At 34.7% G+C, this 25,107-nt stretch overlaps 2 protein-coding genes across 2 annotated transcripts; both read left to right on the forward strand.

The window, feature by feature from the left end:
* The first annotated feature begins 7,786 nt into the window (after positions 1-7,786).
* Positions 7,787-15,339, forward strand: LOC142620868 (metal transporter Nramp7.2-like). Its single transcript, XM_075794169.1, has 13 exons — positions 7,787-7,963; positions 8,092-8,170; positions 8,265-8,305; positions 9,358-9,436; positions 9,560-9,664; positions 9,820-9,929; positions 12,330-12,511; positions 12,635-12,704; positions 13,246-13,419; positions 13,616-13,720; positions 13,840-13,971; positions 14,073-14,168; positions 14,621-15,339. The coding sequence occupies exons 1-13, from the start codon at positions 7,787-7,789 to the stop codon at positions 14,960-14,962; spliced, it is 1,692 nt and encodes a 563-aa protein (XP_075650284.1). The 3' UTR covers positions 14,963-15,339.
* Positions 15,340-15,678: 339 nt separating this feature from the next.
* On the forward strand, positions 15,679-23,587 carry LOC142620484 (uncharacterized). The gene is made up of 8 exons (XM_075793848.1): positions 15,679-16,039; positions 16,271-16,863; positions 16,969-17,078; positions 18,114-18,389; positions 18,512-18,665; positions 18,726-18,874; positions 22,954-23,368; positions 23,453-23,587. Exons 1-8 carry the CDS (start codon positions 15,679-15,681, stop codon positions 23,585-23,587), a joined length of 2,193 nt encoding a protein of 730 aa, XP_075649963.1.
* Positions 23,588-25,107: the final 1,520 nt, after the last annotated feature.

A 25,107-nucleotide genomic window follows, 5' to 3' on the forward strand; every position in this document is an offset into this window, starting at 1 on the left:
ACACACACACACACACACACACACACACATATATATATGAAAAATGAGCACAATGTATGTAAACATGGTCACAAGACCGGTGTACAAGAAGACGAAGCTAAAAGAAGCTCCTACAACAATAAGGAGGTAATCACTCCCCCTTACAAGGGCATGTATTTCTCCCCCTAACATGTAGAATCTTAAAGAGAAACTACATATTCTCAACAATTTCTCCCCCTTTTTGTCATGATTGACAAATGGTACAAGAAGCTAGAAAGCTTCACTCGAAAAACAAAAAGATGATCAAAGATGATCAAGGGGGCACAAAGAATCTATATAAATGTATGAATGTAATGAAACAAGATACTATGGATAACAAGATAATAGAAAGATGCAAAACATGTGAAAAACAATGCATGCAAGAGGATCTCAATGGATCGAGAAGTGTCGAGCAGCGATCGAGAAGTGTCGAGCAGCTATCGAGCAGTGTCGAGCAGCTATCGAGCCAACCTCGATGGATCTAGAAGGTGTCAAGGAGCTATTGAGATTGCGATAAGAAAAAGCTAAAGAGCTCGATAGATAGCCTAGCTGTCGAGAGGTGTTGAGGAGCTGTCGAGATTGCTTTGAAAACAGTTTTTCAAGAAGAGAAAAATACAAACATGAATGCAATCAAACATGCAACTCAACCAAAGATCCAACCAAAATTTTAATCCCTCAAAAAAATCTCTCAATCAAGAAAAATGTCATGCATTTAGATCCAACACACACACACACACACACACACACACACACACACACACACACACACTAAGCAGTCTAACCAATTTTATATTTTAAAAACAAGTTAAGACAATTTAGTGAGCATATATTAACACATGTAAACCTTGTGATGGCCAAATCACATTGTACCTGCACATGTATAAAAAGTAGCAAAGAATATTGTGAGTTGTGTGTGAAAACATCACAAGATTGCATAAGTGTCTCTATGTTATGACGATTTGAGATATGAGTAAATCAATTTAACTCACATACGATTATAATTGCTTGATGCGGACTATCACCTTCGAGGTGCATCCTATAACTCTCACATCTCCTAGAATACATGCTTGCAATCATATTTTAAAGCATTCTGTCTCTTTTGCTTTTATTTTGTCTTTGCATGTTTTTCTTGTATTAAACATAACATGCATGGGCATATAAGAGAGAGAAAAGAAATACCCAATTATGTTAAGCTTTATGATATTGCACTTTTGCCATGCCAAAGCATACATATGTCACATCATGATTGGCAGGCAACAGTGGTGAGATGGTTATTTATGCCTTTCTCTTAGGATTTTTTTAGTCCTTCCCGTCAAAAAGAGTAATACGAGTGTTTAGTACAAGAGATTACTTAATCTTACTTATCACAAATAAGAGCCACAAAGCTCACTTGCTTAGTTGTGTATAGAGATGATTATCTAAGTTACAAGAGATACAAAGTTTAGAAAACTTTGTTTCATTGGCCATTCAAGGTACACAAGTACTAATGTATACAAACACACATTGTTTTTGTATTTTTCTGATTTTTTAATTTATTTTGAAAACGAAACAAAATAAAAACTAAACAACCAAACAAAAATAGACAAATAATATGAAAGCATGAAAAAAAAATGCAAATGCATGAAAGCATGATAGAAAAATGCAGATGGATGAAAGCATGATTCCAAAAGCAGATAAGAAATCAAGCAAAGAGAGTCCTACTTTAGATAGAAAGAATTAAAGCAGAGTACAATAGAAAAGACAATTAAGTCTTAGGTTCCTTTTTCACCCACACAGCACGAGTCTTTGCCCATGAAGATGAAAAGATACGTGTCCTAGTATGTCTACTAAAGGACATAGAAGAATTATAATTCTCCTAAAATTGAGTTAAAAAGCTCAAGACTTTTAATAACTCTCCAAACAAGGGTGTAGGTCCTTGAGAGGAAACCTGTGACCATTTGGACACTTGCTTTTGAGGATACAACTTAAAGCAATTAGGACGAATGTGTCTAGAAACACCACAATGATGACAAACATGAGGTCTAATAAAGGATTTAGAATTAGCCAAATTAGTTTTGGATTTCATACTCAGATTGCGGCACAAAGACAGTCCTTGATTCAGAAGCCATGGAAGAGGAATGGTTGGAGGAAACAACATATCCTAAGCCAATCTTATTAGAATTAGGCTTTTGAGCAGTCAATACCTCATCAAGTTTTGCACTAGACATCCACTCTATTTGAGTTCTAGCTTGACTAAGTTCAACCTCGAGATTCTTGACCTTCTCTTCTAATGAGGTGTTCTCCACAACAAGAGTTTCAACTAACCTTGTAGTCTCATCTAGTTTGACAAATAGATCAGCTTTTTCAGTTTTTACCTCATTAAGCTCTTTTCTACAAAGATGAGAAGTCTTTTAAGATTTTATGAATTCAGTGCATAGCTTATCATAGGCTTCCTAAAGGGTCAACTTCTTGGGTATTTCCTCATCAGAAGAATCCTCACTGTTATTAGTACTCTCCACAATCACCTTATCGGTTTAGGCAGTAAAGGCCACAACGTGATCATATTCATCCGTATACTCATAAGAAGAGTTATTCTCAGTGTCACTCCAACTAGCAACCAACCCTTTATCTTTTGACTTCTTGGTATTTTCCTTCATAAGGTAGTTTGGGCATTCTATCCTCATATGACCAAAACCTTTGCACTCATGGCATTGGATGAGGGGTTTCTCATTCTTATCCTTCCTAGAGGATTTAGATTTCCTAGGAGGTTTGCCCTTAACCTTTTCCTAAATTGAAGAAGCTTGATAATCTCATCAGTTATGAAGGTTAGATCCTCATCATCATCTTCATCTTCATCTTTAGAATCCTCAATCTCTTCCTCTACTTAAGAGCCAAGTTTTTACTCTTTCCACCTTTTTCCATTGGGCCTAATCTCATCTCATAGGTTTAAACATTCCCTACAAGCCCAGTTAAAGGAAGTTGATCAATGTCCTTCGCTTCTTCAATAACAGTGATCTTGGCATGGAATCTATTAGGTAAGGACCTAAGGATTTTCCTAACAATTTTGGATTTTGCTATAGATTCTCTAAGGTTGAAGGCAGAATTCACAATATCCTTGCGTTTAGCATAGAACTCATCAAATGTCTCATCCTCCTCCGTTCTTATTTCTTCAAAACTACTAGTGAGTCGTTGAAGCTTCACAGTCTTTACTGTCTTGGTACCTTCATAGGTGGTCTCAAGAATGGTCCATACTTCCTTGGTAACTTCTATGGATGATATTTTCTTGAATTCCTCATTGGTCACCCCACAAAACAAAGCATTCAAAGCCCTACTGTTGAAATTTGCCGCTATGATTGTTGTATCATCCTATTCCACTGGCGATTCCTTTGGCGTAATCCAGCCAACTTCAACAGCTTGCTATACCTGTTCACCTAGAGCCTGCAAAAAAACTTTCATACGAACTTTCCAGTATGCATAATTAATACCATCAAATAAAGGAGGAATCAAAAGAGATTGTCCACAATCCATGACAATAGGGGTCAAGGATCACACTCAGAAAATTAATCCAATTAGAGTGTACCCGCTCTGATACCACTTGTTGGAAAATTTAGACCTTAGTTGATAAAATTAACAAGTTTTAAACTCAAGTTGTTAATTAGATTTATTATGAATAAAACTTGTTAAAACAAACAAATATCAATATCATGTAAAAAATAAGTGCTGCGGAAAAGTAAATAAGACAAGATATGATGACCTAGGAAAACCAATGAAACAAACTAGTTTTACAGTAAAAAACTTGGGGAGAAACCTTCCCGAAAAGCAATTCACTATAGTAAAGAGAAGTTTTAGATTTAGTACAAAACCTTTGTCCCTAGACTCTACAATCCTTGTAGATGAATTTATAGCAGAAACCTTCTACCGCTTTAGAACCTCTGAACTCTTCAATATATGAATGCCACCCTTTGATGCACGAATCTCAGTACGTGACTAATTCCTTTGTACGAATTCCAGTACGTGACTCACTCACCAACTTGAGGAAGAAGAATGTTGGCTGCAAAGTTCTTCATTTTATTAACAATGAAGATCAAGAAACACTTGGTTACAATACTCTAAGGGGCAAAAACACAGTAGTTTCTACAGAGAGACTAAGGCACTAGTCACCTTTTTCATGTGTTCTCCTTGTATTATCTTATGTGATGGCCTTTAAAATAAACCTTATATATGTCTAGGGTTGTGAGAAAAGAAACCTTACGCATACATGTTAGCATGGGCCGAAAATTAGATCTGAAAATTTTGACTTCGTAATTCTCAATAGATAACTATCTGTCTATAGCTGTTGAGACCTCGATAGATAGCTACCTGTCGGCAGCTGTTGAGACTCATTAAACCTTGATAGATAGCTATTTGTCTGTAGCTGTCGAGCTATCTGTTCAGCTTTAATGAACAGCTTCTCTTCACTTGTTTTTTGGTCCAATATTCATGGCTTTAATACTAGACTTGCACAATATGTTTCTTAAAGTACTAAACCTATCCTAGATCTACCCAATTACAAGTAAAGTGCGATTTATCAAAAGATTAGCCAATTACATAAAATGTTGAATGTTTCTAATATGAATCACATATGTCCTAACAGGTTGCAAATTCTAAAAAAAAACAGAAGGTAAAAGTTAAATAAATTAAATCGATGATTTATGTTGGATCCGCAAATAGTAAAAAAAGAGAGTAAAAGTTAAAAAAAAGTAGGTAACTTATTTAGGACTTGCAAATAGTAAAAAAAATTAAATAACAATGTAGCGTTTAAGTACCTCCCAAATGGGCACGAAGTATAATAACATGGCTGTCTCCCTTTCATGCTAAATATCATAGCCTAAACTCTTGAAGTTGATGTTATCCAAAGGTTAAACTAATAAGAGAAGAATTTTATTCCGATAATGGACGGTGATTCATCAATAATAAGCATTTCATGAGGTGGATTCTTGCCCCCCTCCCTTTTTTTTTTCTTGCTTCAATTGGAATCTTAAACAAGATTATTAATAAAAATTATTATACTTATTTATTTTCATTAATAATAATATTATTTAGAATCAAGATGAGACATAAAACAGTTGAAAAATGGGAAAGCTGAAAAAGGTGAGAGTGAGATAGTGGAAAGTGAAGTCAAGCTCACGTGAGAGTAAGAGTGTCAATTTGGGTTAGCGTGTCGGGTTTGTGTTGTGTTGAGTTAGGGGTATTCAAGTAAATGGCTCAACCCTAATCCAATCCATTTAATAATTGTGTCATGATCCTTCAACCCTAACCCTACTTGTTAATGAGGTGGATTAACCCGACCCAACCCACTTGACATGCTTAATAAACAGGTCGTCTTAGGTTCACAAGAATGTGACACAACAACCCATTTCAACCTGTTTAATATTAAATATAATATTCATCTAGAAATAAATATGTTTTACATCCCAAAAGTAGTGCAAACACTTCAAATCTTTAACCCACATTCAAAATAATACAGTTAATTTCCAATTATATTAGGGTACGTAAAATTTGTAAAGTTTCAATTCCTAATTATACTTGTAATTTTTTTTGTAATTACTCACTTATCATTTTAAGTTTAAAATATAGGTTGGATATAAAACGTATTTGACAAATCTAAAATAAAATGAATATTTGTTCGTTATACAAGTTAAACAGGTTGTGTCAAATGGGTCATTTTAGGTTGATACAAATAAATTGGTGTGTCAAATGTGTCTATTGTGGGTCATGCGGATTGACCATCTTATTACCCGTTTCTTATCTTGTTGCTTTCGGGTCAACCCGTTTATGACCCAAACCCACCAAGGGCCAACCTAACCTGCAAACACAACACGAGCCAGACACGGGATTTTGCTGGTTGGGTCAAACATTGACACTCCTACGTGAGAGTGCTTTTAAATGTAAAGATGAAACTTCTTGGAAGCTTTGTACACTTTCGTAACGTCCCTGTATACTTTTTATTTCCAAAAATACCATATTTGAATATATATATTTTTAGGCTGAAATGCAAATTGGATCTTTTAAGTTTGACTAAAATTTATTTAAGTCCTTTAACTTTACTTTTGTTTAATTGAGTTATCTAAGTTTCAAATTTACTAAATTCAAGCATTTTCCATCCAATTCTATTAAAAATTCGTCATTTAGAATGTAATTAACTAATAGAAAAAAAAAATTGTCTGAAAAAAAATTCACATAAAAAATCTATAAAATATTTTTATTAATTTCATAGAATTCTTTCATGTGAGAAAAATATTTTTTAATGACATATTTTAACAAAATTAGACAAAAAGACTGACTTGAATAAATTTAAAACTTAGAAGATTCAATTGAAAGAAAGTAAACTTAGAGGATTTAAATGAGTTTTAGTTAAAATTAGTGGGAGCAATTTGCATTTTAGCCTAATTTTTTAAATAACTAATCTCATCACTCTTTATGAAGAATTATTTAAAAACATTAAATTAGATCAATTCATATAATCATCTAGCTTATAATAGAAACAAGTAATATATATATATATATATATATATATATATCCAGTGCGTATTCTCGAAACGGTGCACCGATACTAAAATATTCCGTTCTAATAGTCAATCTGGAACGGTCTCCTAAACAAAATTCAAAACCTAGGTCCAAATGTAATTGGAATGCAAGGTGAAAGTTAATTGAGAAATTTGGTACTTGAAACCATTGTCTTAGTACCCGTTTGGATACTAATGAAAACTGAAGCGTCTGGTTTTTGGCTTTTTTTTTTTTTTTTTTTTTTTTTTTGAAGAGCGCCACAAGTGGGATTATGCACTATTCAGTGGGTATATGAAAATTATAATTAGAAAATTATGATATTTTTTTTCCTGTTTATTGGTTTGGTAAGAGGGATTTTTCAGTGTGCAAAATTAACTAATATCATTACTATTTATTTTACACTATTAACACAGATGTTGCCACCACTATTGCCACTATTACCATCCATCTGATCTTCACTACCACCGTTGATCATTCATGCTATCATTGTCATCACTACAAACCACCACCGCCAATAGCATGCAAATTTTATAATATATATATATATAAACATGCAATGTTTTTACCACTTGACAAAAAAAAAAAAAAAAAAAAAATTAAAGGTTAAACTTTGGAGAACCTATTTTTCATGGGTTTTCTTTCACACCCTTGTTTTGAAATTCAATGGGCAGAAATTGTGATGAGAAGCCCACCCGATCTCAACCAAATTACATTGAGACAATTTATAAACAGACATGAGCAAAAGCAAGTCATGTTACGAAAAAACAAGGGCTAATCAACGTGTTCATTTGTCTTGATGAAATGGATGATACAGGGTTAGGAATTTCTTTGCCAAAAAGAAAAGAAAAGGCAGGGAGAGTTCTTCCAAATATAGAATGCAAAAGAGGAACATATTAGCCAAGGAGTGGAAACATCATTCTTAGAATATCTTTAGGTTTTGTTTATTCTTAAATAGTAGACCTCTTCAAGACGAAAGGAAGTGAATTTTAATTGTCTACACAGATTTTTTTTTTTTTCTTTTTTAAGAAAAGAATAGAAGAAAGTGACATGCCCATATTTGGCGATGAGGATGGAGACAAGTTGGAATTAGTGTAGAGTGATTGCTAAGCTGTCCTCAATTACCAAACATATTGCTTGATTCATGCCACATTGCACTATAAATAAAGGAGCTCCATTTGAAACTTTCACAGCAGTAGTTAATCAAGTCGAAAGAGAGAAACAGAGAGAGAGAAAGATAAAAAGAATGAGAAGCCAAGAACAACCGCAGCAAGTAAGTGATGTTGTACCATCATCATCATCATCATCATTGGGTGATGGGAGCAACCGTATAGCTGAACTTAATCTAGAGGGAACCCCACCCCCCAATATCACTGATAGTCCTGACCATAAACAGTTTGATCATGATGATGAGGACTCTCAGGTTTTTCTCACCTCTTTTCGTGCTTTCTTAGCTGTGCATTTTTCTATCTTTAAATTTCTTGGTTCTATATGTTTGGTTAGATTATCTTGTTGGAATCAACATATGAGTATATATGATTGATGTTCCAGAAACCTGGGTGGAGAAAGTTCCTATCATATGTAGGCCCTGGATTCCTTGTCTCTTTAGCTTATCTTGACCCAGGCAATTGTGAGTCTCTTTTTGCCTCTTGCTCTGTCTCTATGTGTTTGTGTGCATGTGTGTGTATTTGACAAAGTAATATCATTTTTACCATATGTTGCAGTGGAAACTGATCTGCAGGCTGGAGCAAGCTACAGATTTGAGGTAAATCAAATAGAAAAAAGATGGAGCTAGCTATTACACAAAAAATTATGAAGAGAGAAAGTCGGCCTTTAACAAAAGTTTAGATACATTATAGGTTTATTTTGAAACATTTCCTAAGAAATATTACTTTTACTCCTTATAGAAGTTTTAATTATATTACTTCTCTTTAAAAAGAGAGGAAAAATTAAAATTTTAGATTAATATAATTTGAAATATTAATTTATTTCTTGAGTGAACTCACGCATATGAATTTTTTTTTATTGCATTTTGTTATTTTTATTTTCAGTTGCTGTCAAAATTTGAACAATAATGTCAAATTCTGAATGAATATAAATTCATCTTACATGAATAATTAGTTAACCGTTTATAGATTAATATATGAAAATAAATGTATTTATCCCATTAATACATGAAAACAAATTAATAGTTTGACATATATGCAAAGTTTTGTTGCAAGGAAAAGTTAATGAAGAGTATTCAATTTCTTTTAGAATAAAGTACACTTTTGACTCCCCAACGCATACCCTTAGTGCGATGGTCACTTCACAGGTATGAATGCTTGTGGAGTGTGGAGGGCAAAGGCCGGGGTTCAAGTCTCCAAGAGGGAGCTTCACACACATATACACTTAGATTAAGCTAGAGTAGAAATTCTATCTTGTATCAAAAAGTACACTTTTGACTCTTAAAGTTTTTAATTATTTTCATTTTGGCCATTTTAGTTTTAAATATTACATTTTGACTTTTTTGGGGCCAATCTTTATATTGGCCTCTTTAGGTTTTTGTTGTTGTTGTTGTTGAAAATTTTAAAAAGTAAAAGGCCAAATAGAAAACTGAATCAAACATGAAGGATTAAAATAAAAATTTTGAAACATAAATGATCAAAATGAAAATAACCCAAAACTTAAGGACCTAAAATATATTGAATCTTCTTCTTCTTTTTTTTTTTTTTTTTTTTTTTCTGAGAAACTAAATCAAACATAAATGGCCCAGATAATTAGAAATTAGTTTAAAAGAAAAATATTAAGAATGGTCGTGCTATTTGCTATTTTCAGCAACTGTGGGTGATACTTATTGGATTGATCTTTGCGCTCATAATTCAATCTCTGGCTGCAAATCTTGGTGTAAGCACTGGTAAGATGCACAGCAAAGAAATTCTAGAACAAAATAATATAGAAGTTACTATAGTTTCTGCCTCAATTTTCTTCTTCTTCTAGTAACTAATCAAGATAAGTTTTTGTTTACGTATCGACACAGGCAAACACCTTGCAGAATTATGTAAGGTTGAGTACCCAAAATATGTGAAGTATTGCCTATGGTTGCTAGCAGAGGTTGCAGTCATAGCTGCTGACATACCCGAAGGTAAAACAATAGAATTGACTTACAAAGACAAATGATACGTTACCATATTATGTTGATGCATGCACCAGCCTCATCATTCTTGAATTATCCTCTCATCCATGTCTCCTTGATCATATTCAAATTAAGGAAGAATAAAATTTTTCAATTTGTGGCAGTGATTGGAACAGCCTTTGCACTAAATATACTGTTTCACATTCCAATTTGGACTGGAGTTCTCATCACTGGTTTAAGTACTCTCTTACTTCTTGGCCTACAGAGATACGGGGTAATTTATTTTATTACCTATTTAAAATTTTCTGCTCCATTAATTATTTATTAAGAATTTTCATTGGGTGTTTAATTTTTATGCTCAACTATTATCCACTTACTTTGTGTGATCTTTTTAAGCCAACTATCAATTATCTAGGTACGTTTTTGGCTAGCCGTTAATTATTATTTTATTAATAATAATTAATAAAATACTACTAGTCAAAAGATTTTTCGCGTTATTTGATTCGAATGAAGCATATTTATAATTTATCTACCAAGTTGTGAATTAGTAATTAATAATGTATGCATTTTAACTATTTGTTTGACTTTAGTTTTTACTTTATTTTTTTTTCCCACTTTGTGTGGAGGATTGCATCATTCTTTTGACTTTAAGTATTTTGTTTGTTTTTTTAATTTATATTGCGTGTATAATGCCTTTTGTCTTTAGAATTTGCTGCTCCTTGATTCTTGCGGTCTAAGTGTGCGTTTGGATTAGGATTAAAGATTAAAATTATTTTTCTATTCAGCTTATTTTTAATAGTATTTATGGGCTCTACTGCATTTTTGGTACTATTTATGAGCTCACTGTACTATTTCAACTAATTTTTATCTTTATATACAGTACTTTCAGCAATAATTTTTTAGTTTCAACAAAATAAGTAGTATTCAAACACTCCTTAAGTCAAACAAGTAAATTAGTACACTAATTGATCTGTTGAAAACGATTTCTTATTTTGTGACACGTTAGAATATAAATCTTAGCATATTCTTTTCTTTGTTTTTGGCAACTTCACTTGAAATTTGAAACCGAATTTTTATAATTATGAGAAACAAATAGATGTTTAAAGCATTCACATCAAAGCTCTGGAAAAATTTAGCATTTAACATCTCAAAAGATTACTTTATCTATTTTAACGTCTCACTTGACAATTCACCCAATATCAAAGATTCTACTTTTACATTCATTTTATTAAAATAATATAAACAACATAAAATAAAAAATTTCCACAAAAATTCATAGCGATAGCAACTGGCCACCAACCCTGTTCACCACCACTAGCACCACCGTGGCAGCCACAATCCACCACCAAAAAAAAAAAAAAAAACTCAAAACAAAACTACGCCACAAACACAACAACAACCACCGTCATCAACAACCTAGAAAAACCCTAAACAATCCACCAAGACCACCACCACCTCAAAAATAAACCCCATAAAACTTCAACTACCACCATTACCACCGTGACCCAAAATCAACCAAAACCACTAGCAACAACCATCAACCATTGCAAAATCTAGAAAAACCCATCAAACGGATACCCACTACAAATCGTACCCACTCACCATCAACAATGGAAAAACGTCGTCGTCCACCTCAATAAGCCACGTCCTCATTCCCTCGCTTGTCTTGCATCTCCGATCCCTTGAATCCGACTCTGGATATTTCTCCAATTTGGTGTCGTTTTCCTCTGGATAATTCCTCGATCCCTTCGTCTTCTCTGCAATCTCCTTCGGGTCCTGCCAATTCATCGATTTTGATACCCAATTGGATTGGACCTGTTTCACTATGGAGCCCGATTTGCTTTCTTCCGCTTCAACACCAACAGATACAGAAGAAGACGAAGAGTCCTTAGCTTTAAGAGCGGCGAATTTGGCATAGAGATCAGAGTTGTCTATTCATTTTGTGCAATTGAGATTAAGATTGAGGAACAACGGATGAGGAATTAGATGAGAACCAGAGGGAGAAGATGAAAACAAGAGAGAGAAGCAAATTGCAATAGACAGAGAAAAAGTGGCACGCGCGAGGGGCAAATAAAATTGTATTATTTTATAATGACATTCCGCTATAGTGAGCTGCTAGAGATAAAAGCTCACTATAGCATGGTGTCAAAATTTATAGCTTATAGCATGTTTAATGTAGTGTTCTTTTTTGGAATGAGATGCAAAAAAAATAGTATTTTTAGCTTTTGAGAACTATAATGTGAATGCTCTTAGATCACCCTGACTTCAAGCAGATGCATAATCTCTTACACAACATGAGTCATTGAGATATGTGGAACTCTCACACTGTGAGCCAGTGAATTTTGCATGAGATACCTACTCTTACTTTGTAGGAGAGGTAGATAAAAATTTTCTTTGTATTCCACTTTATTTTATACTCTACCTAAAAAAAAACAATCAAACAAATTATATATATAATTGGTGAAATATAAAGTGAAACACCAAAAATCAAGGTCGACTCGATATTGGGATAATTTATCTTAAAGGAATAAAACCATTACAAAATTGGGAGCTTTAGGCCTAAGTCTCAAGCGTTATGCATGCTACTCCTTGGAGTTCAAAATGTTGTATTTCATGTTACTTCCCGTTTTTCACTATAGTTTTAATTCTTGTTAAAACATTTCTGGTTGGGTAGGTTAGGAAGCTGGAATTGCTGATAACAATATTGGTCTTCGTAATGGCTGCATGTTTCTTTGGAGAAATGGGTTATGTAAAGCCTCCAGCAGCTCCTGTGCTAAAGGGAATGTTTATACCCAAGCTCAGTGGCCAAGGAGCCACCGGGGAAGCCATAGCACTTTTGGGTGCCCTTGTCATGCCGTACGTTATTTACTACTTCATTAAATATATGTCCTTCATTATTTCATAACTATTTATTTTCTTCCTTCTAATAATTAATTTGTGTTATACCTTATTATTTATTCCACTTCTTTTGATCAATAGGCACAATCTCTTTCTCCACTCGGCTCTTGTGCTATCCAGGAAAATACCAAATTCTGTCCATGGTATCAATGTAAGAACCTAGTGCTTACAAATTGCCCCTTTTAATTTTATTCAAAATTCAATTTAGTATATGACTTCTGATTTATTCAATTCACTCCAATAACATCCATTCGTTTTCAATGTAGTCCTTTCGTTAGAATGGTAGCCAGTTACATGTCCCAAAACAATGTAATTTTGGTTTTTTTTTTTTAAATTTCTAAAATGATCGACATCGTTTTTAAGACACCTAACGGCACTGTCTGACGGAATTAGACGGAAAGACTACGTTGAATCAAAGTATAAATTTTTTTACTAGTATGAATATTTCAGAAGTTACAAGATTGAATTGAATTTTAGACAAATTAGAAGATGCAATTTGTAATTTAATAAAAAAACAAATTATATTCAAGTGAGCTCCAGACTCTAGTAATTATCATAATCACAGATGGTAAAACTAGCTTAATTTATTAAATTGTAGAGGAGAGATAAATGCTTTCTTTATTTTCCAAAATAATTGCTTTTTGCTAATGTGTCAAAATGCTTGTGTTTTGCCTTGTCGTGCCATATCACAGGATGCATGTCGATATTTCTTAATAGAGAGCGGATTCGCATTGTTTGTTGCATTTCTAATCAATGTTGCAATTGTCTCTGTATCGGGCACTGTTTGCTCAGCCAATAACATCTCAAATGAGACTGCAAATCAATGCAATGATCTTAACCTCAACTCAGCCTCTTTCCTTCTTAAGGTTCAAATTTATATATATGAAATTATTTTACATTAGAATAATGGTTAAATAATTAATTCAACAATTTTTTATTTTATTTTAAACTTTTGGGACAAATAATAGTCTATCAATTTGAATGCAATTAGAATGTTGATGCACAAGGTCTAACATAATTTTTTATTTATTTATTTATAATTTTATTGATTTATGTGTGTAGAATGTATTGGGTCAGTCAAGCTCAACCATTTATGCCATTGCATTACTAGCCTCAGGGCAAAGCTCCACCATCACAGGCACTTATGCAGGGCAATTCATCATGCAGGTCTTGAAAATTAAACATAGAACATGCACACACAAACATATATGTTTATATCATGTGAAGCTACCCTAATTAATTGGGATTAAATTTTAATTAATTTAAGGATGGTGTGACTTTTATAGGGTTTCTTGGATCTTAAGATGAAAAAATGGATTAGAAATCTGATGACAAGGTGCATTGCCATTACACCTAGTCTTATTGTTTCCATTATTGGAGGATCTAATGGTGCAGCCCGACTTATCATCATCGCATCGGTTTGTAACTTGTGATCTCTGGGTTTTTATTTTTATTTATTTATATATTTTTTACCTATATTCAAACATAGGATAAAAATTTAATGGGTTTTGCTTTGCAGATGATACTTTCATTTGAGCTTCCATTTGCTCTAATCCCCCTCCTAAAATTCAGTAGCAGTGCCACCAAGATGGGACCACACAAGAATTCAATATATGTAAGTTGTTTACGTACCTTTGTTTCTTTTTCAAATTTTGCTTTTAGATGACTAATTGAGGTAGGTGATAGGCTGAATTTATAAAGCCTGTAAGTGCAATTCATATGTATAAAATTTAGGTGTTATATTTTAGATTCGTGAATTAAATTCAATTATATGACTACATTGCTCAATATAGTATAAACAAAATTAACTTCTTTTAATGACGATTAAATTAAACTAGATGGTTTATTAATCAATACAGTGACATGATTGAATTTAATTGAAAAACATAATTTATATCATCTAGGTAACCCTATCTAAGTTTAAAAGTATGAAATTAGATGGCCAAAGCAAGCAAGGCATTAAAGAAAACAACTACATTTTTGCTTCTCTTACACAAAAGAAGAATGAAAGAAAGAGTAAGGCAAACATCCTTTTATTAACTAAGCATTGAACAATTATGCCTGTAGGTTATTGTGATCTCGTGGATCCTAGGGATGGGAATCATTGGCATTAACATCTACTACCTGAGCACAGGCTTTGTTGGTTGGCTAATTCACAACAATTTACCAAAGGTTGCAAATGTGTTTGTTGGCCTCTTAGTGTTTCCCTTAATGCTCATCTATATCTTAGCAGTCATCTATCTTACCTTCCGAAAAGACATTGTTGTAACATTTGTTGAGCCTTTAAAGCATGACTACCCTTTAGCCCAAAACAACATGGAACACGGGCTAGGCAATTCTTGTGAGGTGGGCGAGTTGGACCACATTCCTCACAGAGAGGATCTGGCTGATATCGCACTACCAGAGTGAAGGGGTTTTTTGTTTTTTTTTGTTTTGTTTTTGTTTTTGTTTTTTTCTAGATCAAATGCACCAACAGCCAAGCCAAGGTATGTCAAAGTTTAGTTGACTATACAGATAAGAAACAAAAGGAGAGATCAGCTGCAAGCAGTCCAAGCTAATTGAGTTGAAGAGTGTTTGAAGACATGCTCAGGCAGAGAGGTAGAGCATTAGAATAGAGCATTGGAAGACTTATGCATAAGCTTGTTAAACGACTGTTACAGCAAATATGACCTGTAGTTTAGGCTTGGTTTAATTAAAAGTTATGTATAAACACATGTAATGTACTGATTGGCTATTGGTGTTGGATCCTTATAGTGTGGAGTTAGTTATTTCCTTTGTGCTAGTTATGGAATATAAATTCTAATGTACATTTAGTTTTGGTTAATTAATGCAAAAGAAATTTTTTCTTCAATTTTGATGTTCTCTCTAGCTTGTGATCAATTTCTCTCTTCCTAGCTCTCAGTTTTCTTATATGGTATCAGAACTTTGTGTTTCTGTCAATGGCGAATCAAGATCAAGCTTCGTAGTCTTCTTCTTCTTCTCAATCCACTGCTCATCGTGAGCTTTCTCTAATGGAGGATCCGAGGAGTCCATTTTTCTTGCATCATGGAGAGTCACCAGGTGCAATTCTTGTCGCTCAGCTCTAAACAGAAGACAATTACCCTAATTGGGCTATTGCTATGCGTATGGCATTAGATGCGAAGAGCAAGCTAGGCTTTGTGGATGGTACAGTAACAACTTCTATGGTAATTACTCCTCTGGAAAAGATTGCCTGGTCCAAGAACAGTTCCATGATTTCTTCATGGATCTTGAATTTAGTTTCTCCTCACATCACTAGAAGTGTGATTTACAGAAACACTGCAATGGAGGTTTGGAATTCACTCAGGAATTGTTTCTCACAAGCCAATGGTCCACGGATTTCACAGCTTCAAAAATTGATTTCAACAATTATGCAAAGAGATGCAACAGTGACTACTTTCTTCACTAATCTTCAAGCTTCTTGGGATCAATTGCTCACTCTAAGGCCTTTACCATGTTGTTCTTATGGTAAGTGTGTCTGTGGAGTGAATGGCAAGATCACATCCTTTCATCATCAAGATTCCTTGATGCAGTTCCTTAATGGCTTGAATGAAGCTTATTCCCAAGTCAGAACTTAGATTCTGATGATGGAGCCAAGTCCCTCAATTGACAAGGCTTTCTCTTTGGTGATACAAGAGGAAAGGTAGTGGATTTTAGGCTTCAATGGAGGAACTTTAGCTGATTCAACTACTCTTGCAGTCAAGACTCAAGGCTTCAATCAAGGTGGGAAGACCACAAAAGGAAAAGGCAAACCTATATGCAATCATTGTGGCAAAGTTGGTCATTTCATGGAGAAATGCTACAAACTAGTTGGTTTTCCACTAGGGTACAAGCAAAAGGGCAAGGTGTCTATGGCTAATCAAGTAATTCTTGATGGTGAACTTGGTCAATCTGAGGCTGCATCACAGTTAGGCACTTTTCCTTTCACATCTGAACAATGCCAGGAGCTGTTGTCCATGTTTAGCTCACATGCATCTTCTTTTGGCACCTATGATGCTATTCATTCAGCAAATTCAACTTTCTCAAGTATTGCTTGTGACACTTTCCATGATTCTGTTTGCCTTTCCTTGAAAAATTCAGTTTTTACTGAAAATCCCTCAAACAAAACAGCTTACAATGAAGAAACTTGGGTTCTTAATATAGGAGCTACTGATCACATTATTCATTCCACTTCATTTTTTACTAAGATAACTAGTTCAATCTCTTCTCTTGTGCATTTTCCTAATGGTGAAAAAGTTCTTGTCACACACATAGGCACAATTCAGATAAATTCAACCTTAATTATTGAGGATGTGATTTGTGTCCTAGCCTTTACTTTCAATCTGATTTTAGTGAGCAAATTAACCAAGTCCTTGTCATGTTGTTTGGTATTTATCTCCAATTATTGTTTCATACAGGACCTTACTTGTTGGAAATTGATTGGATTGGGTAAGCTTCATAATAATTTGTACTTGCTGCAAACTTTAGAGAACTGCAAGTCCATTTTAGAAGCCATTACTGTCCTAGAGTCAGTTTTACAATCCTTTGTTCATTCTGTTTCTCATGTTCCTAGTGTCACTAAGCCTTACTTGTAGCATCTTAGATTAGGACATATCTCTGATGACAAACTTAAGCATTGTATCTTAGATGTATCTTCCTTTCATTCAAATAAAGAGTGTGTTGTTTGTCCTATTGCAAAACATAAGAGATTGCCTTTTCCTAATTCTAATCACTTGTCTAATAATGCCTTTGATTTGATCCATTGTGATGTATGGGGACCCTTTGCTAAATCAACTCATGATGGTTTTAGATATTTTTTTACAATTGTGGATGATGCTACAAGATCCACATGGGTTTACCTTATGAAATCTAAAACAGATACTAGACCTTTACTGATTTCATATTGCAAAATGATATTCACATAGTTTCAAACCAGTATCAAAGTGATTAGAATTGACAATGCTAAATAGTTTTTCCTTAAAGAATTTTATGCTCAACATGGGATTATCAATCAACACTCCTGTGTTGCTACTCCACAACAGAATTCTGTTGCGGAGAGAAAACATCAACATATTCTAAACATTGCAAGGGAATTGAAATTTCAGTCTAACATACCACTTTGCTATTGGGGAGATTGTGTTTTGATAGTTGTTTATATCATAAATAGACTGCCTAGTACTGTTTTAGACCATAAACCCCCTTTTGAGAAGCTTTATAGCAAGATACCTTCTTATCATCACTTAAAAGTGTTTGGCTGTCTTTGCTTTGCATCTACCTTAGCTCAAAATAGATCTAAGTTTGCTCCTAGGTCCATTCCTTGTGTTTTTCTTGGTTACCCTTTTGGTGTTAAGGGTTACAAGTTGTTAAACTTGGTCACAAAGCAGATTTTCATTTCAAGAGATGTCACTTTTCATGAGACTGTTTTCCCATTTATTTCTTCTTCCATTTCACCACAGTCTTCTATTTCCCTTCCTCACATTTGTCCTAATGTGGCTACTCCACCTAATTCCATGTTTTTAGATCCTATTATTCCTTTCCTTGGTGTTTAATCTTCTGATTCTAGTCATATACAAGATTTTGGTCAGATTTTAGACTCTCCTCTTCCTGTTCTCACAGATTCTGCCATACCAGATTCTGGTATACCAGCTCCTTTCCTTTTTGGTTTTGTAGAACCTGTTTCTTTGCCCCTTGATCAAGGGCATAATGTTGTTCCCCATGCTTTTCTTCCTTCTTTAAGAAGATCCTCCAGACCTTCCAAACCCCCTTCATACTTGCAGGACTATAAGTGTAGTACTATCATTTCCAATGAGCTTCCACAGTTTAATCCTATTAACAGCAAGTCAGGTTCTTCCTCAAGCAATCAAGGTACCAAATATCCTCTTTCTACTATCTTGATTCCTTACATCTCTCTCCTTCATATGCAAATTTCTGTTCTCTTATTACCTCCATACCTGAACCAAGATTCTATCATGAGGCTGTTAAGGATCCTAAATGGCAAGAGGCCATGAATGTTGAGATTGAAGCCTTGGTTTCTAATCATACTTGGACTCTTACTCCTTTGCCTTCAAACAAAAAGGCAATTGGGTGTAAATGGGTTTATAGGGTGAAATACAAGGTAAATGGTTTTGTGGAAAGATATAAAGCACAATTAGTTGCTAAGGGGTTTACTTAGCAGGAGGGCTTGGATTTTATTGACACATTCTCACCAGTTGCAAAGTTAACCACTGTCAAGACTCTTCTAGCCATTTTTGCTGTGAAAGGATGGCATTTGGTCCAATTGGATGTCAACAATGCCTTCTTAATTGGAGATCTTCATGAGGAAGTGTATATGGAACTCCTTCAGGGCTTTAACAGCAAAGGGGGGAATCTTGTTTGCAAATTAAATAAGTCTTTGTATGGGCTTAAACATGCATCAAGGCAGTGGAATGCAAAGTTTTGTTTTGTCATCAAGTAACATGGTTTTAAGCAATCCAAAGCTGATTACTCATTATTTACAAAGAAGTTCAATGATTTTTTCATAGCTGTGGTGGTTTATGTTGATTATATTCTCATAGCTAGCAACAATGTTCAAGCATTTGAAGCACTTAAGATTTCCTTAGATTAGCACTTTAAAGTTTAAGATCTTGGAGGTCTAAAGTATTTTCTTGGTCTTGAGATAGCTAGATCAGATAAAAGGATTACTTTGTGTCAACGAAAGTATGCTTTAGAGATCTTGAAAGATGTAGGAATGTTAGCTTGCAAGCCTAGCAAAGTGCCAATGGAGCAGAATTTGAAGTTAAGTAAGTTTCGAGGTAAATTGCTATTTGATCTTGGAGTTTATAGAAGGTTGTGGGCAGGTTGTTGTATTTGACTATCACTAGACCAGATATAGCATATCCTATTCATAAACTAAGTAAGTTCATGTCCAAACCTAGGAAGCCTCTTCTAGATTCTGCTTATAAGGTGTTGCGGTACCTAAAGGGCTGTCTTGGTCAAGGAATTTTTCTCTCCTTCATTAGATTTTCATTTGAAGGCTTATACATATGCAGATTGGGCATCTTGCATTGATACCAGAAGGTCAACCATAGGGTATTGCATATTTTTGGGTGATTCTCTAGTCTCTTGGAAGTCCAAGAAGCAGTCCATAGTATCTAGATCTTCTGCTGAAGCAAATTAAAGCTATGGCTGTCACAGTTTGTGAAATGATTTGGTTAACGGCCTTATTGAAGGATTTGGAGATCTATCATCCACAACCTGCATTACTATTTTGTGACAATCAAGTGGCTATTTACATTGGAGAAAATCTAGTGTTTCACGAAAGAACCAAACACATAGAAGTAGATTGTTATTTAGTAAGAGATAAGTTGCAAGACAATGTAATTAGACTGTTCTTTACTCCAACTCATTCACAATTAGCAGACTTGCTTACTAAAGCTCTTAACAGTTAAGAATTGAAGCACTTATTAGGCAGGATGAATATTGTGAACATCCACAGTTCAGCTTCTCATCTTGAGGGGGAAGGTCAAAGTTTAGTTGACTATACAGATAAGAAACAGAAGGAGAGATCAGATTCAAGCAGTCCAAGCTGATTGAGTTGAAGAGTTTTTGAAGACATGCTCAGGCAGAGATGCAGAGCATTAGAACAGAGCATTGGAAGACTTATGCATAAGCTTGTTAAACAACTGTTACAACAGATACGACCTATAGTTTAGGCTTATTAGTATAATTAGAAGTTATGTATAAACACGTGCAATGTACTAATTGGCTATTGGTGTTGGATTCGTATAGTGTGGAGTTATTTATTTCCTTTGTGCTAGATATGGAATATAAATTCTGATGCACATTCAGTTTTGGTTAATTAATGCAATAGAAAGTTTTTCTTCAATCCTGATATTCTCTCTAGCTTGTGATCAATTTCTCTCTTCTTAGCTCTCTGTTTTCTTATAAGGTATATCGTGATTGGTAGGCAGCTCAAAGTTAAATGCGGCTTGAACTTTCTTCGAGTTCATCTAAGGCTTTCCTCCTTTGGAAATTGTATGTAATTTCAAACCACCAATTGTAGTTTCCATTGTTCAATTGTAAGTTTATGTTGAACCTTTTAGTTTGCCTTTAATGAAATTCGACTTTTTTTTTTGAAGGCGAAACAATTAATCATTCATTGATATGTAAAGAATCATAATACAAGGCATCCGCCGCAGGCTATGGAGTATCTTCAATCCAATACAAATCATCAATTAAATTCCTAGCATGTTTTGCTAATGCATGAGCAACCACGTTTCCACCTCACTTTACCCAATTAATGGATAGGACCTGCATGTGTCCTAAATTATTTATTTTTTAGAGAGAGTTTTATTTTTTAATTTTGGAGTCAAATGGGGAACCACATCATAAATATCTATTCAAGTAAATTATTGCGTACAAAAACCAGAGAGTCTAGAATTAATGAACATTAAAAAAATTTAAAAAATGGACAATTTACATTTTCTACCTAATAAGATTTTTACAAGACTTTTTAAAGAGTTAAAAAAAAAAAGAATGACTATCAATAAGATTTAAATTATATATGTGAGAATTATACTATGCATCTTAATGTATACCTTTTAAGTATGTACATGCATATGCATGAGGTTAATCTATTAACACTTCCTTCTCCCATAATAATGGGATGGAGGTAAGGTTTTGGGTTCAATCGAGTGCATGTGTAGATTACCAATAAGAAAATTAAACCCAAATACGCATCCATCCACAACATAAACAAGAGAAGGAAACCACAATGACAAGAAATGATTTTCTGCATAAACCAAAAAAGATTGGATAAAGTTGACAATGCATACCTGTTTGAGGTTAGAGACGAACTCACGTTGAGACCAAAAGGGAGATAATCTCTGGCCCTAACTCCACCCCTCTTTTCTCTCCCAAAATTATTATTTTTTTATAATCATTATATTTAAATGAATATTTTAAATTTGGTCCCTCAAAAATTCAATTAGTCTAAATGTGTCTAAAAATTATTTTTTTTTGGTTGAAATGGTTAGTTAGGCTATAGCTTGTGATCCTCCTCTTAAAACACATTTTAACATAATTTTTTTAAAGAATTTTTTTGTTTATTTATTACATTTATGGCATTTTATGTTGCTAAAACCTTTATTAAGGGAATTTTTTTCCTTAGTCCTATAAAATTAAAGGCAAGCCAGGAAATGAGAGGCTAAGGGTCCTTTAAGCAGGATTACTTTTTTCATTTTTATTTTTTTTATTTCTGTTTGTTAGGACATATGTGTTTCACTTGTTAGAAACATATGTCATTATTTTATGTAATTGGCTAATCCTTTGACAAAATGCACTTTACTTTTTATTTGGGTAGATCTAGGATGTATTTAACACTTCAAGAAACAAGGTTTCAAGATCAAGTGTTAAAGCCATGCAAGTCTGTCCAAGAAACAAGCTGAAGAAGTGCCTATCATTAAAGCTCGACAGCTAGTATCTATCGAGCTTAAGAAGCTGTTTTAGCCTCGTCGCTTAACAGCTGCTCGACAGATGCTATTTGTCGAGGTTTAAGAAAAACAGAATTTCAGATTTGTTTTGATTCCAATCCGTGGATATGTCTTTGGGCCTTCTTTTCTCATAACCTTAGACATATAAAAGGATTATTTTAAGGGCTGTCAAATAGAACACAAGTTGCAAAAGCATTGAGAGAAGTCTATTCAAGCAATTTGTGACCAGAGACAAAGTTTGCCCTAGTTCATCTCTATTATGAAGAAGCTGCTGTGTTTGTGCACCATAAGGTTTTGTAACCGAGCATCTTCTTGTTCTTCATCGTGTGGATGAACTGAAGAACTTTGCAGCCAACATCTTTCATAAGTTGGTGATTGAAGTCGCGTTTTGGGATCCGCGCAATTGGTTAGTCACGTACTGGGAGCCGTGCATCAAAAGGAGAGATTGCCACTATAGAACAAGTCCAATTGGGTATTGGGGTAAGGGTTCAACTATAGGTTGGTAGAAGGTACTGGAATTTCTTTACTTGTAACCGCTTGTTTTGATAATAGTGGATTTTCAGAAGTGGTGACCTTAAAATCACCCGGTGGGGTTTTTGCCTTGGAGGTTTTGCTCATTCGTAAACAAATCACCGTGTCAAATTTATATTCCGTTGCACTTTAGTTTATTGGTGATTTGTTTGTGCTACCACGCGTTTGCATGTTAAATTGATTAATTAATTAAACTTGACTAATTAATCAAATTAATCAATCACAAGGGGTCAATACGTTTTTGGCCTATCAAGTGGTATCAGAGCAGGCACACTCTGATTAGGGTTTAATCTTTGTGTGTGATCCATTGACCCCTGTTGTCATGGCTGTAACCGACTTGAAGAGATCTCTGTTTTCAAATATATCTTGTTTTTCTAATCTCTATTTGTTTGAGCATTTCAGAAAATACAAGTCTAAAAGTTATTTGAATTCTCTTATGATGATCATTGGAAAAGATCTCAGCGTGACTAAGAAGAAATTAGACTGTCTCAGAATGAAAATGTGCACAGGAGTTCATCTGAGAAGAGTAAAAATCAAAGGCTTAGCTTGTAAAAGCCAGATGAGAGAAAGCACCATTCCCACTGATCTATCATCTAAGCACGAAGTGTGTTTTATGATGAAGTTTGCATTTAAAGTTATGGACACGTGTTTGTGGTACCTTGACAGCGGTTGCTCAAGACACATGACTGGAGACCGATCCTTCTTCAAGGTTTTCGAGTCTAAGAAAGGTGGCAATGTCACTTTTGGTGATGGGAGCAAATCACAGATTAAAGGGAAGGGAATTATCTCTCTACTTGGACTGCCAGACATTGCAAATGTTCTATATGTATAAGGTTTAAGGGTGAACTTTTTGAGTATAAGTCAGATATATGATTAAGACTTCATGGTGCTATTCTCCAAGGGAAAGTGTCTTGTCTTGGATGAGTATGGAAAGAAACTCATAAGTGGTGTTCGCACTCTAGACAACTGTTATAGATTGGTTCCTGATGCTGATATTGTGTGCAACAGCATTCGTTTGCCAAATGAAGATCTATGACATCAACGGATGGGACATGCTAGTTACAAACATCTCTCTATTGTATCTAAGCATGAATCAATTTTAGGGATACCGAAGCTTAGTAAAATGAGCAATGTGGTGTGTGGACCATGTCAGTTTGGGAAATAGACGAAAACTAAGCATCCGGGCACTCAAGCATCATCCACATCTAGACCATTGGAGCTTCTACATCTGGATCTTATGGGTCCAACTAGAACCGAGTCTCTTGGTGGTAAGAGATACATCATGGTTGTGGTAGATGACTTCACTAGGTATTTGGTCATTCTCCTACGATCCAAGTCTGATGCTCCTGAGCACATTGAAGCTTTGTGCACAAGACTGCAGAATGAAAAGAACCTGAAAATTAATCGAATTCGAAGTGACCATGGTAAAGAATTCGAGAACTCATATATAGAGTCCTTTTGTACAAGATCAAGTATATCTCAGGAATTCTCTGCTCCTATTACTCCTCAGCAGAATGGTGTAGTAGAAAGAAAGAATAGGGTTATTCAGGAGATGGCCAGAAACTTGTGGGGAGAAGCCGTTAACATTGCATGTCATACGGTTAATAGGGTGTAGACCTGGTACCAAGAAGATTCCATATGAGTTATGGAAAGGAAGGAAGCCAAATGTGAAGTATTTCAGAATATTTGGAAGTACTTGCTTCATCCTTAAGGATAGAGAGAATGTGGGAAAGTTTGACTCTAGAAGTGATGAAGGAATATTTTTGGGCTACTCCTCTACAAGTAAGGCTTATCGGGTATACAACAAAAGGACCATGAAGGTAATGGAAACAGTGAATGTTGTTATTGATGTGTTTGTAGATTGCAGTTCTGAGAAAAGCATTGAGGAACTTCCCAAAGAAATTCTTCCTTTTGAGTCAAAGGAAGTTCAAGAAATTATTGAACAAGACCCAACATCTCCAAGTACTCCATGTACTCCCAGTGTCATGGAAGATTCTGCGATTATACCCACTTCACCAGATTCTGAACCCCATAAAGAGAAAGGACCTTCCTCCAGGATTAAGCTAAACCATCCTCCAGAAGTTATTGTGGGAAACATGAATTAACTCATATTAAGGAAATGAACGGTTGATAAATGTGTTGCCAACTTTGTGTCTTATTCTTGTTATTTGCCATAGGTTGAACCCACTAAAGTTGAGGAAGCTCTTCAGGATGAAAGTTGGGTTGAAGCAATGCATGATGAATTGCTTCAGTTTTAGAGGAATGATGTTTGGACTTTAGTACCTAGACCGGATGGTGAGCACATCATTGGCACAAAGTGGATATTCCGCAATAAGATTGATGAGGAGGGCAATGTGATTCCTAACAAGGCTCGGCTTGTAGCTTAAGGATACTTACAAATGGAAGGAGTAAACTATGATGAAACATTTGCCCCAGTTGCCCGTATGGAGTCCATCAGAATTCTCCTTGCCTTAGCCTGCCAGTTAAAGTTCAAGCTTTACCAGATGGGCATAAATACTGCTTTCTTGAATGGGTTACTTAAAGAAGATGTCTATG

This window comes from Castanea sativa, chromosome 12 (genome assembly GCF_040712315.1).
Source record: "Castanea sativa cultivar Marrone di Chiusa Pesio chromosome 12, ASM4071231v1".
NCBI classification, from domain to species: Eukaryota; Viridiplantae; Streptophyta; class Magnoliopsida; order Fagales; family Fagaceae; genus Castanea; species Castanea sativa.

Bases quoted from the DNA above. Each gene is read 5' to 3' on its own strand.
- LOC142620484 (XM_075793848.1), top strand. From the start codon at position 15,679: ATGGCATTAGATGCGAAGAGCAAGCTAGGCTTTGTGGATGGTACAGTA. The intron at 17,079-18,113 runs GTCAGTTTTACA...TTCTGATTCTAG, and splicing joins GAAGCCATTACTGTCCTAGA to TCATATACAAGATTTTGGTC. The intron at 18,390-18,511 runs GTCAGGTTCTTC...ACCTGAACCAAG, and splicing joins TTTAATCCTATTAACAGCAA to ATTCTATCATGAGGCTGTTA.
- LOC142620868 (XM_075794169.1), top strand. From the start codon at position 7,787: ATGAGAAGCCAAGAACAACCGCAGCAAGTAAGTGATGTTGTACCATCA. The intron at 12,705-13,245 runs GTAAGAACCTAG...GCCATATCACAG, and splicing joins ATTCTGTCCATGGTATCAAT to GATGCATGTCGATATTTCTT. The intron at 13,721-13,839 runs GTCTTGAAAATT...TGACTTTTATAG, and splicing joins CAGGGCAATTCATCATGCAG to GGTTTCTTGGATCTTAAGAT.